Raw genomic sequence first — 19,495 nt, 5'->3', positions numbered from 1 at the left:
ATGGGTAGATGGACTCCGGGAAAACTTTTTAAAGCCATCGCGGCATAGTTAAACAGTTTTTTGGTAATTGAAAATTGATTCCCTGCTACATGACAAAGCCGAAAACCCATTCGGTGGCGACTATGAAAATTAATAGAAATAATCTGGCCAGCGAATATGCAAGCGAATTTCCATATATTTCCATTCCGATATATATACAGATGTGGGCATATAGTTATGGATATTCCCAACTGCGCCGGCAGCGGGCGGAAAATTCAATTCATTACGTAATATTCTGGCCGTTGAGGTTGTTAAATTGGAAAAAGGAAAACACAACGGCCGGCCAAATGGATATTTTATGCAAAGGGTTTTAAAGTTAATATTTTTACGTAGGTTCAATGGGATTAAAGCGGATGAGCCGGCGAGATCGGGCAAAAGGAGCAGGAAGAAGTAGGTCAGCGGCCTGGTGCGGTGGCACCTGCGGCAGAAGGTTGTAAAAATAAATGCGAAATGCAATCAAAACATAATTAATGCAATTGCAAACTAATCTTGAATGGCTCTATTCAATATTAAAATGGGCTTGGTCCTTAATTGGCTTGGAATTGATGAAATCGCGAAGAGGAGAGATCAGATCTTGGCCCCTTAATTCGTTGAGAGCACGAGCTGTTGAGATAGTTGGGAAATCCAGTTGAAAGGATGGCGGATTTAAAGAACATTTAAGCCCAGATTTACGAGGACGACACAATGCCAGCACACAGAAATGGAAATCAATTGCCAGCTGAATTCTGAAATGGGCTCCTCCAGCAATGCCAAGTATTTCCCGCGAGTATTTTGATTGGCGTACTATAACCCCACACCCCACAACCACCCCAGCCCTCCCACGCACAACAATTGAAATGCCAAACAGTCAGGAGAAGGAGCCCCCGATTTATATGTAGCACATGAATTTCAAATATTTTTTCAGCGCGGCAGGCGACACGCGGCCCTAATTGAGTGCGGGGAGCGTTGGGGTGGGTGGCGGAAGCCGCTCGAGGGAATCCTCTGTATGAACAATATTCCACAACATTTAACTAATTGAGCCAACGTGGGGCAAACATAACAGCTACCAAGTCGCGCTCCCTCTCCTCACCCCTTGCAAAAGTGAAAAATGCAAAATTTGATTTGGGAAGAATTTCTTGAAAAGATGGAGCTGCCCCTAATTGACATGTGGATGGGTGGTGGGGTGGTTGGGCTTGTTCTCCTGTCTCTCCGCTCAGCGACTGCATTGACAAAGTTGTTAAAACATCAAAAGCAGCAATTAAAATGTAATTACACGTTCTGCGACAAATCGAATTAAAAAATCAGCGTTCAAAGTTAAATAGAGTGTCGAGTGCAGGCGGAGGATGGCTGTGGGCGATGGGGGACACTGATGAGCGATGATAACGAGGTTGGGTTTCCACATTCCACATTCCGCGCTCACGGGCGGGACTGCCATTAACCACGGCAGCTTTTAGCAGAGCTCCTCCCTCGAACCCCGTGTCGAACCGTTAATTAAAAGCACTGAAACGTTTTTGAAACCAAACTGAAACCGAACTGAACTGAATTTTACTCCCTACCTCTATCTCTCTTGACAGGAATGGACCCCAACTGGCGTCACATTATCCCGCCTGGCCAGAAGCGAGTCGTTTCCGAGGGACAGTGCATCGAGGACTGCACCGGCTACGCCTTCCCCCAGCAGGGCATCAACATATTCGCGGTGATGATGCGCACCCACCAGATCGGCAAGGAGGTTAAGCTGCGCCAGGTGAGTGCCCTTCGGATTCGGATTTGCACATGTCCCTGCTTAGAAGACCATGCTAATGAGCCAACTTCTCTTCTGCTCCTAACCCCAATTGCAGATACGACAAACCGAGGAGCTGCCGCCAATTGCACACGACAGCAATATAGATGTTGCCTATCAGGACTTTCGACGTTTGCCACAATCGGTGCATTCCATGCCCGGGGATAGACTCATCGCCGAATGCATTTATGACAGTTCGTCACGAAAGGCAATTACCCTGGGTAAGTGCTCGGAGAGTACATATACTGCTATATATATATACTCCTGTATATATAGAACTTCATAGAAGAAAGCGCACCCGACCCGAACAGCCATAAAGATTGCAAGAAATTCAGTAAATTGTGAAAGGCGAGGCGAAGTCCCAACATTGTCGTGAGCGAAAATGTTCTATGAAATTGCCAATGGCGCTGGGGCGTAAACAGGCAGTGGGAGTGGCAGTGGCAGTGGCAGAGGGGGTTGTGTAAACAGGCAGTGGCAACGGTGAGCAATCGTCGTTATGACACATTTAAATCAGCCAAACGATATGCGACAGGCGGCGGTCTGGGGAGACGAATACGAGAAGGAACCGTTGCACACGAAGGCCCAAGACAAAGGCGCCGGCCACACCGCTCAGGAGGAGGAGTAGGAGGAGCAGGTGGATCCTGGCGGCGAAGACAGAGCAGCCACGTCATTGCAAAATACATAAACCAAGACAGTGAAACATTTCACTTAGCACACGGATGGGACGGCTGGCAGGTGTTGTAGTGGGTGTTGCCCTCTTCCTCTTCCCTGGTCCTGTTGTGACAGCTGCTCAGGACTCCAACGAAATGGACAATGCGGTACAATAGAGTCTGGATAGAGGTTGTTATTAATGAGATTGGAATAGTGGAAGATGGCAAAATGTGAAGCTGGCACAACAGACAACGATAATGGAAAGAACTGATTTTGGAGGATGTAGAATTGCATGAGGAGGCAAGGGGATTCAATTCAATGGGAAGTGAAAAAATGTGTAAAGGACTGCATTTGGGTGGTTAACTAAATCCCTAATACGTCTCTAAACCTAGGTACTAAAGCAGGAAGTCAGTTTAGCAGAAGTACTCCAGTTAAATTTCAATTAAATGCAGAATATAATAAGTGTTTATTTGCACAGAAAGTCATTATTGCGTTCCATTTAAGATGAAATTGTACAAAGCCTTTGCCAGAGTCGCAAGTGCCAGCCACTTCCCTGCAGTCCCACTACTTTCTCCCTGAAGTGGTAAAGAACAGCACCTAGCGCAAATTTGACTTTCTTGCTTGCTTGCACAAATTCAAACACAATCACAGGAGGTGGCGTTGCCGGGGGGATGGGGACTTGCTAGACGGGTGACAACTCTCAATAGAGACACACGGAGTCTTAATAGACAAACGTAACGATGTTGCACGGTCGGGAAGGGGGGCAGGAACGGTAACGGGACCAGATAGATCCGAGCCAGTGAGGCGTGCGCCCGGAAACATAAAGCAGAGCCCAACTGAAACGAAACTCAAATAAAGCAGTGCCCACGCAGGCACTAAATGGCGACGCCATTTCATGATGTTCCGAGCCATCAGCATCAGGGCTGTCTCCATTCCTCCATTTTGTAATATTATTATGATGGCGCCTTGGCTGTTTCACTGTGCTGCCAACTGCAGCGGCCGCTTAATTTCGTCCTTTGTTGCAAGCAAGGGAAGCCAGCCAAGCCAGCTTGAGTTGAAAGGACGAAGAACAGGACGGGGTGTTACCTGCCCAGCCAGCCAGTCAGCCAGGAAATTGTCCACCACTCTCGCCTGGTGACACTTTTTGCATTCTAGGGGGGACAATGGGAACGAATGGGCTCGGGGATATCCCGCTTTTGTTTTTCACAGCTGCATTACTTATGCATTTTGTCTGATCCCCCAATTTTCCTTCCTCTCCTTCGAACAGGTGGACTCACCATGAAAGAAGAAAGCTGCACGGTGCTGACACTCTACTATCCGCGCCAGAAGAAGCTGACAACGTGTCACTCACTGCCGAGTCTGCCCACAGTGTTGCACTCCCTCGGCATCGAGCAACTGGCAACGTAAGTACTTTATTTTCCTCTGCCCTATCAAAATTGCATGGATAGTCCTGGGTAGGCGCATTCCGGATCTGGATCTGGATCCGGATGCCGATCCTGGGCTAATGAAAATTGACACATTACGAATAAGAATATGTATCGTAAAGCGTGAACATTTCAAAGGGAATGGACGCCATTATGCCGAGGGCTTTTTCAGAAGTTGATCAAAGGTGAAGAAAAGCTAACTTGCATCTCCACCACGATGTGCCCTCAGAAAGATAGAAGTCGAGCACTTTTCAGTAATTATTTGCCAAGATGAGGTAGTTTTAAGTCTGAAAGAGAACACCAGACTCTCCCAATCAATTTAGCCGCTATTCACATTCAATTTGGACCCATTGTAGCTTCTCCGGTCCTCTTCACCTCTTCACCTCTTCCTCGACCTGGCAGAAGCTGCCGTACTCTTCATTCCGCCCACTCGACGTTGCCGGGACCCGGCCTGTGTATAAGGAAATTCGGTTTATTCCTCTGTTGACTAAAGTAATTGGTGATTTAATGATGTTGTTGCATAACCAAATCACCTAACGAACTCGCAGTCCCCGCCAAAGAGATGTGAGAGGTCGGCTCCTCGTCGCCGTACTCGGGTATTCTCCATTCTGAAGTATTTGCCTAACAAACAATCGGAAAATGAACTGAGCACTGAGCACTCTGAGCTCTGAGCACTGCACCCTGCTCTGCTCTGCTCTGCTCTAATTGAGAATTGTGAATGTGGAAAAATAAATTACGAGACAGCAGCTACCCACGACCTCGGTTTTATTTAGAAAATATTGATTTCTATTACCGTCAAGTGCTAAATAAACAGGAGCTGCTCCATTGCCACCACCTACACCCACAGCCACACCCATTCAGCCATCAGTCAGCCGTCATTCAGGGTCCATTCAGGGTCCTTTCACCCCCACCCTGTACTTGACTCTTCGATGGTACTTGGTACACTGGCAGTGCAGCCCCATCCATCGGTCTAGGATAAATCAGCACGAGTCCATAAATATTGTATTAAAGCGTGCGCTGAAAATTAGTCGAAATTAAGCCGGAGTCGGGGCAAGGACTTGGCACGCCCTATTAATCACTTCCTATTGACACAGGCCAGGGCCGAATGGAATTGAATCGAATCAGGCCGAATCAAAGATAATTTTCTACGGTCTGCCGTGGCTCTTCGCCGCAAAGTCCGCAAATCAAAGTAAACGGCATAAATGGATTACGGTTGGTCCGGACAAAAAGGTACGGAGCGGAAAACATGGCCACGTAAATGAGTTAGGGACGCGGGAAGGGGCAGCTGGGCTGGGATTACATTAAGATGAAAAGCGACTGTTAAAAGTGTTAGTTGGGTATTTGCGGCTTGATTGGTTTTAGACAAGATGGAAGTTAGGGAATCCTAATCACTGTCCTCGACAAGGGGTTAGCCAAGCATCTTAGAATCCTAAAATAGATTCCAAATACCGCCACCGGAACCCATAATATCCCACTTCACGCCACTGAGCCCGTACAAACACGAACCCATCATCTGCCGGCTTTGTCTGCTTGCAACTTTTTGTTGTAAGTGATTGGGGAGCGCAGGCCCATGGCGCATGCATTGCCTTTTTGTCCAGACAATGTCCACTTCATGGACTCATGGACTCAGGGACCCCGAACACAGTCCTCCGCTCCGGCCGACGGCATCTGAACTGGACTGCGTGTACCCGAAATCGACATGAATTGATAAAGTCATTTGCAATTGTCTGCCGTTATGGGACTGCCACAGCCGGAGTCTGCAGGAGTACGGGTCCAGGCCATCTCCGGACCGTGTTATTGTTGCCGTTGTTGTTTCACGCGCTTGTTGTTGTTTGTTTAATACAATGCCCCCTGCGTCCCGCATTGTTGCCGTTCCTGTTATTGTTGTCGGTCGGTTATTATGGCCACTGCAATTTTGTAGCGCTTAATGTCCGGCTACGGGTCTGAGCCCCTTCTCCGGCTCTGGTTCCGGGTCCGGGCACGGGTCCGGGACCTAGAGTTCCTGCAACCGAAAGTGCGAATGCGATATGAGGATTAAAATTCATAATGAAAACCCGAACGACAACAAACGAATTCGGTGGGCCGAGGACGGGCAGTGATGGAAGTGCAACAGGGCCAACTTTCGGTGGGCGTGGCCAGGACTGCGGCTCCTATTTGTTCTATGTCCAGATCGCCCGCAGGTACCGCATGTTGTACGCTTCAGGTTTAATTAAACAATGATAGAAAACGAGCGCGGGCGAAACAATAACAATAACATCAGCAGCCTCTGGAGTGGGCGACTGTGAGTACTCGAATGCGGTTCATTCATGGAGTTGCCCTTGTGGACTCTAAACTTTTTAATCCTTTCTAATTACATTTTACAGAGTAATTAAACAGGCAATGAAAAGACTGTTAATTATCTCTAGACAGATTTCCATTCCTTCCATTCATTTAAATATAGCAACCAATCAGGACTTGACTGGATCCTTGCACAGAATTGATGGTTTTTATACCCGTTACTCGTAGAGTAAAAGGGTATACTAGATTCGTTGAAAAGTATGTAACAAATAGAAGGAAGCTTTTGCGACCCTATAAAGTATATATATTCTTGATCAGGATCAATAGCGAAGTAGATTGAGCCATGTCCGTCTGTCCGTCCGTCCGTCCGTCCGTCCGTCCGTCCGTCCGTCCGTCCGTCCGTCCGTCCGTCCGTCCGTCCGTCCGTCCGTCCGTATGAACGCTGAGATCTCAGGAACTATAGCATTTACAAGGTTGAGATTAAGCATGAAGATTCTTGAGGTCCCGGGACAGCGCAAGTTTATTACAGCATCCTGCCACGCCCACTCTAACGCCCACAAATAGCAAAAAACTAAAATTGCTGAAATCTCAGGAACTATTGCAGTTAGAAAGTTGAAATTCAGAAAGTATAATCTTTAGATGACAGCGCATCTTATAGTAGTACTACTATCCGGCCACACCCACCCATACGCCCACAAGGCTCAAAAGACGGTTTTCGGATTTTCTAGAAAAGCTGATATCTCGGTAACTATAAGAGATAGAAAGTTCGGATCAAGCATGTATGTTTCTATGATGCTCCCAATGCGAATTGTTTTTTTCCGATCACGCCACGCCCACTCTAACGCCCACAAAACCCGAAAAACCAAAAATGCAAAAATCTCAAAAACTATAAGAGCTACACAATTTTGCTTAGAAACACGTATTTAGGAGATGCCTCTGCAACTTGCCACGAAGTTGCATCCGGCCACGCCCACTCTAACGCCCACAAACCGCGGAAAACTGTGGAGTCTATAATATTATTATGAATGCCTTCGTTTGACCTTTTGTAACTTATTTCTGTTAATATCTATCGATTTACAAAAGATTTTTCAAATCGGAACATTATTTCGCTATTTATGAAGAAATTAAGGTTATAAGGCTCCACATGGGCAGTGACGTCACTATAAGCATACTCAACATACTTCCTCTGACAATAGGTGGCGCCTTGTGAATTTCCACTAGCAAAATTAATATTTTAAAATTGTGTAAAACAGTAACGGGTATCTTATAGTCGCGGCACTCGACTATAGCGTTTCCTCTTGTTATCTATTGGTTCACGCAACGGTGGCCATGTACTAACCGGTGGCCAGCTCCGATTCGGCATGCCATGCCGAATGATAGGCTAATGATGCACACAGGTCATAGCCGGCAACATCGGGCGGCCAAATTGAGGCTCAATTGGTCTGCAACTAATGTAATTATAAGCCACTTGCAAATGCCGACCGGTATCCTCGCAATCAGAGCCTCAGCCCCCCAGGACTCCCCTCGTGATGCTTATTGTGGTTGAAATTCAATTTAATTTGATGCGCACAGATTTTCGGCGAGTGTATCAAAGGGGTTTCCAAAACTGTTTGCAGTTCAACTGCGGCTCAATTGACCAACACACAGAGATACACTCGGACGGGGAGAGATGCGACACAATAACGGGAGTGGTGATGATGGAGCAAGCCCGGGGTGGTGGCTGAATGGGTGGAGAATTATGGGCGCCCATCAGAAGGCTGGACCACGTTGTCGTCGTTGTCGTCGTCATCATGCAAAACTCATTGAAGTCGTTAGCGTGCGTCGGGGCCCAAGGACATAAAGCACACAATGCATCCGAGAAGGGTTGGGTGGTGGTTGGGTAGTGGGTGGTGTCTGGTGGTCGTTGGGCGTCTGTGAGGAAGTGCAGTAGCTGGCAACAGGACATCAACTGGCTGGGGAATGCAATGCCGCACAGTGAGAAACGACTATGGAGGCTTGTAGTTGCTGTAGAAGATAGTATAGAAAGAAGTCGGATTAAAGTTCATTGTTTATTTCTGTTGATGAAAAAGAGTTTTTAGAATCTAGATTAGCTAGATTCCATAATCAAGGAAAATAGAAGATGCGGAGGAGTTCAAGTCAGTGCAAGTTCAGTAGGTTTCCGGAAAGGAGACGGACATTTTAGTACCACTGATTGGAATCAGCTGGTTAGAGTAATTTCTTCCCGTGCACCTGCTGACTCGCGAAGCTTCATTGATCATGCGCCCAATGGGCGATGGCTTCCTCCTCCACCACATACTCCTTTGGCCAGAGCCTGATTCCTGAATCGCTCCGATGCCCGGGCCCGATTGCCCCGTTATTGGCTTAATTTACGTTTTACGTTTTGGGGTTTTGCTGCCTGATTTTTCCGCGCGGCCCGATGACCATTTCGGGAGCGCTTTTCGAGCTCCAAACGAAACGAACGCGCCAGGAAAAGGGAAAAGGGAAAAGGGGAAAGGGAGAAAAAAGGGAAAACCAGAAAAAATAATGTGATAGTGGTTTTTACAATTTACGCACTTGCCATGGCCACCGAAATTAATTTTAATTGTACGTGCGTTTGTATCTCGCTGCCTCACCACTGGCCTGGATCTGGTCTGGTGCCGGCATTAAAATCAAAGTAATTATTCAAGTTGTGTGCACTTCCACTTCCACTCCCACTCCCATTCCCATGTCATGCCCATTCCCATGCCCACTCCTGATCCCTCTGTGCTCCGTTGCTGTCCCTGCCCACCGCGTCCGCCTTTGTTTATTGGCGTTTTCTGTTTGTTGAGCTACGCAAATTGGCTTCATTTTATAGTGCTCGCCGCTGGGTCGCAGCTTTCGTTAATTGTTTGGGGCTGAGTGATATAGATATCCTCTTTGTGCCCAGTTTCCTCTTCCTCTCTTCCCAAAGGGAGCCTCATTAAGGCTCATGATATCCTTTATTACTTTATGACTTCTCCTGCCCGGCCAGGATGCCTTCATCTTTGCATATCGGATGACCGCCTGCACACACGGACTCTTTCGGGCTTACGGCTCCGTTCGCTTTGTTATCGATACTCCTGCCGTGGCTCATCGCAATTATGCGGCGGGAAGTTTCCTTTGCGTTCCCCATCTGGTTGAGTTTATTCTTTTAAGTCGCGTAAAAAGTTGATCAGTTGATTAATACCAATATACACCTTGCTTGTCTCTCATTATTTTTACATTTTTTGTTAAGTATGCTGATTTAACTTAATATTTGAAGGAACGTGAAGGTTTCTTGACCTTTTTCTAACCCCTTAAGGCGTCGAATGCAACTTTCACGGTAAAGCAACTTGCAGATATTGTAATGCAGTAATGCAGCTCTCCACAGAGGGATACATTGCCCTTTTGTCGTTTAACTTCGATCTAAAGATGCCTTGATTTGAATTTCTTTTTTGAGTTTATAATAGCTAGATTGATCATGGATTCATTTTCGAATGTCCACCTCCTCTGCCCACTCTTTCATTTTCATTTGTCATCAAGAACGGTCATTCGGTCGTTATGCCAATTGCAATTGCATTCGGCTCCAAAATTGAATTCTGCCTCCATGCGAACAGGAGGTCATAAATGCAAACACGGACACACACTTAGCCTCCGCCGCAGCTACTGTACCACGCCCTCCTCCGACCTCCGTCCACCGGCCTCCTGCTCCTTTGCAGAGTTGCGCCGTCGTCATAACGCTACATAAATAAACCCATTGCAAAGCGCATTGCAGTTGGAACCCCAACGAGGAGTGGAAATGGATGTGCATGTGGGGATTGGCACAAGAAGTGCAGAAGTACAGGAGCCGGAGTTGCTGCTGCCGGATTCCATGGCCATGGCCTAGAGCCGGTTCCGCTCGAAATGCATTTCGGGGCTGGCATTGTGATGTGCCATTGGATTTTATAATCAACAATGCCAAACCAGTGACTCCCCAATCCCACTCAGACCCCGGGACCCGATCCTTTGTCCTGCCGAATGTTGCTGCTGGCTAGTTGGCCGGATTCCTGTTGCTGCTGGGCCATCATTTTAATTATACTGAGTGCCAATGAAGTCAATGGCGATAAGGCTAAAACGCCGGCGATTGATGCGGCACAGCGGGGCGTTCGAGTGGTGAGTGGTGAGTGCTGGGCGGGGCGGGGCAACATCCTCTCTAGGATGTTATCCCGTTTTTACATTACCCACATCTGGGTGAGTTTCCACTGCATTTATATTTATTATACGTGTGTGGGAGGTCACGGCGGCTTCGGTTACGGCCATGCAGGCCGGATATATTAGCAAGCGAACCTCGCACCCCTTAGCCCAACTCCCCTCGACACCCTTCCAATGAACCGCAAAACACCAAATGTAAAATGCAGATACACGACGAGAAAATGTCCTGCCCTGATATATTTTTCTTGAATTTTCATTAAGGTTCTACAGGCTGTCATAGATATCATGTGTTAATCTGATCAGTAAACCGCTAATCTATGATACTTTAGTAGATCCCATGAGGGATATTGGAGATTTTCTAATGATCCTTCGGAAAGTAGTTCATATGCCAAGTGAAAAGCATTTAAAATTCCATCTTAATAATGTCATGCATTTTGTTAATATTTATGAATATTTTTGAATAAATTGCCAAGATAAGACTATCCATCATTTTCTCCGAGTGCACCGCACTGCCGCAAAACAGATGGACGGAGATGGGCGGGCCATATATTATTTTATATTATTATTGCGGGATGCAGGACATGGATCCGCACCACACCGACATGGACATGCGGGAGGACTCGCACAAGTGGCCAGCGCCATTAGAGGATGTCGGACGCAAGACGGAGAACGGAGGGGGAGGTTTTGCAATCAATCCGCAGACATTAATATTTTTCGTGTTTCCAACCGCAAATTGTTGCGGCTGTTGCAGCGGCACTTTCAGCCCCACCCCCTTTCAGGCAACAGGATTTCTCGCCGCAAGAGTCATCCCCCTGCCACCTCGCACCACGCAACCGTCACCTCTCTCCTTTCGGAGAGGACTATCGCAGACACAACCCTCGATGCGGATTGAGTGGAATCATAAATTAATTAAAAGAGATTTGTTTGCGGCTTCCAAAGGATTCTGCCAGCCGCCAAAAACAACTCGCAGGAGAGCACAAAGAAAATGTGCGTTGCTAGCCCCGTCTCTTTCCCGCTCTATCTCCCATTCACTTTCTCTCTAGCTGTGTGTGTGGGCTCTATGAAATTAAAGCAACATTTTTCGTAATGCCCGGCAAAGAACAAAATTAATTAGCCTAATTGTAAGGGCGGACGGACATGTCGAGGGGCAGACAGCTCGGAGCGGAGGCAGCCAAGCCAAACCGAACGAAACGGAGCGAAATGAATGAATGGAGGAATGAATGAGATGAGATGAATATATAGAAGGAATTTATATTGCACAACATCCAGCCAGTGGTGTAGTTAGCAGAAGGGGTAAAGCCCTGGCTCGGATTATCCAGCAGGAGGCATTATTATGGGAAATAAGCTAAAGACTCTTCGGGAAATGGTTTTCAGTCTTAATTTATTATTTATTTAACTTGTTATAATCAGATTATACTTGACTATTGAAGATCAGTCCAGGGAATTCCATTAAGAACATCTGATTATGCCAATGTTTACTCTCAATTTCTTGGTAACTCTAAACTAATAGTAAATCTTGTGGAATTCGTACCTGAACAAAAAGAAGATGAGAGCTGACAGGAAGTAAGACTTTACAACTATCACAAAGTCAAAGGTTTATGTTCCATCTATCAATGCTTTGAATTCGCTTGTTGAACTTTCCAAAGATCTCATTCCTTTGTGAAATCGCAGCAATCTGACGGCAACTAATGACAATGAATCGGTTCTAAGGACCCCCTTGCCCTGAAGCCTTTCGGAATACTAGTGATAAATGGACAGCCAGTCCCGAGTAAAAACAGAAATCAAATTAAAAAGCCAAATTATACATATTTGTTATAGGAGAAAGGCCCTGGGCAGGAGGATTGACACAATTGAATAATCAGCAAACAAACGGAGCCACAGCAATGGCTTCCATGAGCCAATCCATTAGTCATCTGCCTCGACTCTTCCGGTCGGGGTTTGCAACCCCCTGGACTACTCAAACTACGCCACTGATTGCCTGGCGCTGAGGTTTTACACTTTTGGCCCATTTGTTAGGTTTTTCTTACCCCCGAGGTCCGTGCCCCGTTGGGTGTGCGGTTTTTATTTCGCTTTGGCAGACCGAAATTGTAACAACGTATTTGACGCGTCACAAATGAAAATCTAAAAGATTAATTAGCTCAAGTTTTTGTTGAGCGCGCGCCTTCCCCGACGAAAATCCGAGCGCAAATCTGGCAGGACTTACCGCGAGAAGGGAATCCGCCAGCCGGGGATCAGGACTCCACCCTCGCGGCCTCTTCATTCTGGGGGTAAAAGTTGAAAATCTGCTGGCAAAGCGCCTTTTCGGGGTGGCAGGCCATCTCAGTCCTGTTTGCGAGTGTAATAAATTTTAAGTCCTAATCAAAGTTGACAATAATAATAAAGTTAATAATGTTATTTAGCATCCTCGTCCTCGTCCTCTAACGTTTTCGCATCTCTTATGTCTTATCTTACAGCGACTCGAATCCCGTGCTTATATCATCGCCACCCGAATTGGCCGGAATGACACTGGAGGCACGTCTGATATCCTACGACTGGGAAAATCAATTTGGCGAATTCCAGGAGGCCACACGCAAGGGCAGCTTCAAGCCCATCTGCTGGGGAGCCAAGAATCATGTGGTGCCGGTAAGTTAAAGTTAAAGCCAGACTTTTCGATTTATGTTTGCCTGCCTGATGATAACGGGGCGAAAGCTGGAAGATGGAGTGCTCCACTTTTCCAGAGGGAGGAGCATAGGAGAGATATCTGTCCCTGTCCGCTCTGTCACAGTTGAAATCGCATTAACCCTTTTTATCTATCTGGGCATCTCAATCTCGTCCTTCTTACTCCGCTCGTTCGCCCTAATCGCAGGGAGCATTTCGCTCGTCCTGCTGCTTTACATCCATCAGCTTAATCAGCTAAATTGCTAGACAATATCTGGGATAATTTTTCTTGCTGCCATTTGATGGCCCCACCTAGCCCCAGACCCACTCCCACTGCCATCCACTGCCACCCACAGTAGCAGGGACCACCAGACAAGTGCTCATTTATTCATTGCGCGGGGCGGTGCAGCCGGAGAGTTAAAGCAGAAAAGACATTAGGGCCACCGCCACATCCACATCCCCCACATCCATCGGTTGGGGCAAAATGCGGGTAATGTCTACCGGAAACCGCACGTTATAAAGTGCAATCAATTGCATTGCGGCCATGGGCAGCGTTCGTTCGAGTTTGTTAGGCGCCACTTTACGGCAGTCTGGAGTGCAGAGTGTAGATGGTAGAGTGTAGAGTGGAAAGTGGATAGTGGATAGTGGATAGTGGATAGTGGGCTTCCCTTTGGCTCGAATGAGTCACATATATCAGCCCAACACACGTACGACTTCGACAACGATCATTCTAATGGGTCACACAGTGAGGCGAACCCGGAACAGGGCCAAGCCGGAGGACGATTCCCAGCCAGCTGGCTCTAATTCACGTCCAAAATGGTTTAGACCAGCTGACTGAATGCTCCCATATGAGCATGATTCTCGCATTCCCTTTCTCCTTAATACTTTTCTCTGTGGAAATTGTGGGAAATTGCTTAAGTTGGAAATTGTTGCCATTTTTATGCCACTGACTTGGCCCGGCGTTCACTTTGAGCTCCGACTTCGACTACCAGTCCCGAGCAAAATTATCAACGCTTGAATTGCCATCGATTTTCCGTGCTATTGCGTTAAATGTTGTTGGCCATTTCAGCCCGCTTCGGCTAGGGCTCTGCCATTTTTTTGCAGCTGTCCTTTGGTCAATAATTCATTGAAGAACTCACCCGTAGGCAGCTCCACCACCCACTTGACGGACAGGCCCATCGAATTTGTAAAAACCCTCGAGGCGCCCAAATTAGCAGAGATGCGAGCAAAAAATCCCATAGTGTGTGCTCGGGCAAAAGGTGAACGGCAGTTTAATGTAGCGGAAAATATACAGCGGCAAAAAGGTGACAAAGGAGCAAAAGAAGCCTGTGATTAGTTTCCACAAAGCTCCCAGATCCCAGGGGTTCGGTGAGTCGAAAGACCTAGTTCCTGGTCACAAAAAGATCTCCAGCTGATGGGGCTCAGTGAGCAACGGGGTTGGAGATTCGGCCAGATAAATTCCGGAAGCCTAACCAACTGAGAACTAATGCCATGAAAACTGATTGATTGATATAAAGTTATGGCCAAAACAATCAAGACTTTAGCACCAACAACTCCTTTATGAGCCCCTTTTTGGGTCAACTTAATTAGCATAGTATAAAATATGGTAGCTCACTTTTTTGGGCCAGCTTTGGCTTTCAAAGCCGGCAAAGCGGAGGGCCAAACACAAAAAAAGGCCAAAGTAGACCAGCCTAATTAGCATGTCAATCTCTGTACACAGACACGGCAAATCTACGGCCCGGCTTTGGGGCGGCCAGAAAATTAAGGAGCGAGCCATTAAAGCCTCAAATTTATGCATAGAGCAAAATCGCACATTTTATACTGTTCAACCTGAATGGCCATGGAAACTCAGAAACAACACACAAACAAACACACATTCCGTTTCAATTAAAATGTCTGTCAGTGGCAACAAGGCGAACTCTTCTCGAACCCACACCTTGATCTGTGTGTCAAGCGTTCGGCTGCTTCCACGGAATTCCTCCCCGCCTCCTCTCACTTTATGGTCCTTTTGTGAACGCCCCAAAACGATTCACAAAATGCCTTTTCAAAAATTCAGCAACCAACAACGAGCTCTGCCATCGCCATCGCCATCGCCGTCGTCGTCGTCGTGGCCGTTGCGCGATTTGCATAATATTATTAGTAAACACTCGTTATGAAGTCAGCCACGCCCACAGACCACCGTCCGCTGCCCACCGATGCCCGCCCCCCACAAATGCAGACATTCGCTAGATTTAGATTTTCGACTGGGCATAAAATATTTGACCGCAGCGCAAGTCCCAAGCTCTCCCCGCCACACGCCGCACCTATTTATAAACACAAATTTATTCAGCGTAATTAAAACACAAAATTTTGCCAACGAATTCGCTGGGGACTCCAGGAGTAAACACCGTGCGGCCGTGGGAGGAGTGGATGTGGATGCGGATCTGGAACCTGCTCCGCAGCTTCATTGTTTTGCAATTGTTCCAGGATCTCACTTGAGCTTGTGCGCTGTTTACCCTATCTCGTTTTGTATCTGTGTTTTCTGAAATGGGTTTGCTGGAACTATTTCCGTGAACCTCTAAATAATATTGTTTGTAGGTTTACCTCTTGCTGAAAAAGGGACATTATAGTTTCGTCTGTATGTAAATCTAATTTTATGATCCACAACCAAATAGATTTTTAAGTTTAATCATATCTAAATTGCTTATAAGTTGCGAGGATAAGGCATTGCCTGACAAGATGTTCTAGGAGAAAGATTTCTAATTCATATTTAAGCCAGCTACCCACAGACCTACATAAGCCATAAAATCGAAATTTAATTCAGATTTAGCAGTAGAGACATATTCCGGTTTAAAAAGAGTATGCCACAGAGCGTCGTCCTTGGTCCTGCCCGTTTTTGTTGCACTGTCAACGGCATAAATAAGCTTTTCAATTTCCTCGCTCGCTCCATCTCGGAAGGACAACAGCCGAAAACAGCGCTGGGAAAAGAGAAAAATTTAATTAATGTCGTAATTTATTATATACAGATCCAGAGCCACAGCCACTAATGTTTGCCATTTCCTCTCCTTTTTTTATCGTCCCACAGGGCTCCGAATTCCTCGAGGGCTACAGCATAAATGTGACCAAGACGTACAAAAAGCACCGCCGCTGCAAGCCCAAACGTCCCCTATCCCCGCCCACCGAACGCACCGCTCCCCCACCCGCCTCCGACCTCAGCGAGCTGCCGGTGCTCCACGAGCTGGACAACAACAACATAATCGAGGGGGCGGCTCGGAGCAGCCGCAGCTCGGCGACCGACGTGCACGGGCTGAGCCGCAGCAGCGGACGCCAGTTCATCAGCTGCCTGCTCTGGCTGGGTGCCTCGTCCTGGTGGCTCCTGCTGATGCTCAGGACGTGAGGAGATTGAAGGGGACCCGGCGACAGACGAAGCAGCAGCGGGAAGCACAGGCACCACCGTCTCAATACACTAAACTAACCTAACCAAACAGCTAAATGACAGATGGAAAATCAGTGGAAAACATAAAGTAGAGTGCTGAAATAGCGAACGCAACTCAACTACAGCTCTCTCTAACTACAAGCGACATCTCTTAATCCTACTACAGATACAGATGCAGATACATTTACAGATAAAGATACAGATACAGATACAAATAGAAGCAAAATGAAAATGCGGAAAAGAGGAAAAGATGAAATATTCATAATAAGCTAGCGTATAACAGCTTTTCCCCGTCCCCTCTCCCGTACACCTGCTGGTCCCAAACGCCCATTTATTTAAGCTCCTCCCTCCACAGTTTTGTTGATTTTGTTCTAGAGTTTTAGTAAATTATTAATGATTTTTTTAAGTAGTCTAAGCTGAAAAAAAAACCGAAACAAAAACAAATCTCAAAAAGGAAAAACAAAAAGAAAAACGAGAAAAAAACAAGCAAAGGAATGTCGAGAAAAAACCGAAAAGCAATAATTAGTTGTTGTTGTCGTTATTAAATATACAAAATGCGAAATTGTAAAGGATACAGATATTATAGATATACACCATGACTACATATAGACATATAGGCAGTCATTCCTTCAACCATAACGGATATAAACCATACACATATATTTAGATATCTATGTATACATATAGGGTCTGACTTATGTAAAGCTTGAGCGTCTGATGGGTTTTGTTGGGCATTGCAAGAAACAATCGTAGAAGGGACAGGCATCAAGTGGCAAGTAAGGACCGCGCATCAGGCCCTTCCTCCCTCCCCCAGTTAATTTTAGTCCGAGCAACTAAGTTCGAGCGGCAAATCATAGGTACTCCACACGAACGAACACGACACGAGCATGCATAAACTTTATACGTCCATTTAAGAAGCGAATCGAGAGATACAGATACCAGGAGGTGGGGTTTAGTTTACGTTAATGTTAGAAAAGACTTGGATGAATTTACTCTGTTAGGCGAAAGACTAAGATTGTCCATCAACAGTTTATAGATACGTTAGGCTGATTTCAAAGTTGCAGTTACGAAAGCTGTCAACCTATCGAACTATCACTATCAATTCAACCCAACTGCAGTTCATTTGGTTAACCTATTCTGAGGACCTACACTCGCGCTTTAATCCTAAGTTCCATTCAGTTACCTAATGCAATCTACCTGCTCTCTCAACTACAAAGCGAAATTAGGGAAAGCAGCTTAGATATTCGCGCACTCAAAGTGCTGCCTCCTCTCTTTCTAACTCGCTGTCGTTCTACTAATATCTCTACGTTAAACACGATAGGCTATAACTTTCCTAGACCTAAGTTGTAAATATAATCTAGCGGACGGAGAAGGGGAAACTAGGTGCGGAGTGGAAGCATAATACAGGGTGTGTGATTAGATATCAACTCTCGATCAGCTCTAGCAGCTCTAGGCGTATGTCCTACTAGGATCTGCATTCAATGGCATTCGGGTAGGCAGTTAGGAGTGAACGGCGGCGCCGCCAACATCTGCTCGAAGTAGTAAAAATATACCATATACATACGACATAAATATAAAGTAAATTTATATATACACATACGATAACTATAACTATAAAGTCTATATATACAATAGCATACATCTATAAGTAGTTACGTGGTTCGTAGTTGTAAATGTGAATGTGAGTATTTTATACAAAACACAAAGAAACGAAATAAAAAACAGAAAAAACTAAAATCGAAAATGAAAAATGAAAAACGAAAAATGAAAAATGAAAATAAAGCAAAGCATGAAGCGATAACAAGAAAAACATTTTTATACCAAAAGACAGAGAGCGAAAGATGATAGCGAGGATAAACCCCTTTGAGCGATCGAGAGTAGTCGCATGCTATATATACAAATCATATATATATTTTAGGATAACTGCTGTAACTAAGATTAGTGACAAGTTGGAGTAAGCAAAAAGCAAATGCAAAGTTGAAACAATCAAAATAACATTTAAACAACAAGCGAAATCACAAAGAAACAAAAATGAAAACACTTTTTTCCGCCAAACTATTAAAAGTTTGCCTCACACAAACACGCAAACGCAAAAGCACACAGACACCGACCACCAACACACACGCACTCACGCTGACAAAACTGGAAGCCCTGTTGGTGGAAAAAGTGAAACTTTGGCGTAGCCTTTATATATGGGCCATCCTGTTTTTGAGGTTTTCCCACTTGTCGGCCAACTTTTTAATGGACCCCTCCCGGCCTGAACCACCACTCTGAACCACCCCTTCCAGCCTTCCAGTTGAATGCCAGCGCCTTAAGCTGTGCCGGCAGCCCCAACTGGGTCTAATTAGGAGCGATGAGCAACCGACATCGTTCTCATAGTTTTGGCTTTCGATTCGCCGCTTTGTCCTTTGTCATAGCAACCTGGCCACTTTTTCCTTCGCCTCTTTTTACCTTTGTTTGGCACATTAATTAAACTTCTTGCCCGGGAAAAGCCAGAGAGCGGGGAAACTGGGCAAAAACAAGGCGCACAATTACAAAGGCCAGCGGAAGGAAACTAAAACGAAAACATTCCTTCTTTGGCTCGCCAATTGGAAATTAGTTTGGCCAACTGGTGAACAAGCACACAAAACACACACTAATCCACACACACAGACACACACAAACCGAGGGAAACGTATTCATATAATTTAATTAAATGCAAACAACAAAAACGGTTTTGGAAAATGTACTTGCGATAGAAACGATAAAAAAGTCGGAAAATAGTTTCAAAAACTACATATACAAAGCGTAATAAAGGGGAACTAAACGAAAGCTAAACTAAAATAATCTAACTAAAGCTAAATACGGAAAACTCACAAACACACTGGCACAGCACATTGGGAAGGCAGCAGATAGCCGGAGATGAAGCCCAGAGGTATGGACAAAGGTGTCTCGGGGATATAAGCTGATAAAGAGCTTCAGCAACCTGACCGAAAGTCTGCGCAGATTAAGCCAATGAATCGGGCTTCTTGGCCAAACTTTTCTTGGCACGATAGTCAGAGCCCAGTCTAGAGTCCAGCGCGGGAAATTCGAAATCCAGAGCAGAGCTTTAAAGTCCGTTCAGCTCTTCCCGGCTTTGGCCATTCG

At 45.9% G+C, this 19,495-nt stretch overlaps 1 protein-coding gene across 1 annotated transcript in view; it reads left to right on the top strand.

The window, feature by feature from the left end:
* LOC108108765 (MOXD1 homolog 2) overlaps window positions 1-16,811 on the top strand; it is a 110,670-nt gene extending 93,859 nt beyond the window's left edge. The window contains exons 7-11 of the mRNA XM_017216932.2: window positions 1,593-1,762; window positions 1,857-2,019; window positions 3,717-3,852; window positions 12,771-12,939; window positions 16,019-16,811. Coding sequence (XP_017072421.1) covers window positions 1,593-1,762; window positions 1,857-2,019; window positions 3,717-3,852; window positions 12,771-12,939; window positions 16,019-16,330 — 950 coding nt within the window. The 3' untranslated portion in view covers window positions 16,331-16,811. The remainder of the gene's footprint in view (window positions 1-1,592; window positions 1,763-1,856; window positions 2,020-3,716; window positions 3,853-12,770; window positions 12,940-16,018) is intronic.
* The last annotated feature ends 2,684 nt before the right edge of the window (window positions 16,812-19,495 follow it).

The sequence above is a fragment of the Drosophila eugracilis genome, unplaced genomic scaffold (assembly GCF_018153835.1).
Source record: "Drosophila eugracilis isolate 14026-0451.02 unplaced genomic scaffold, ASM1815383v1 contig_2154, whole genome shotgun sequence".
Taxonomy (NCBI): Eukaryota; Metazoa; Arthropoda; class Insecta; order Diptera; family Drosophilidae; genus Drosophila; species Drosophila eugracilis.
The sequence above is the reverse complement of the archived record's forward strand: the minus strand, read 5'-3'. Positions and strand labels throughout refer to the sequence as shown.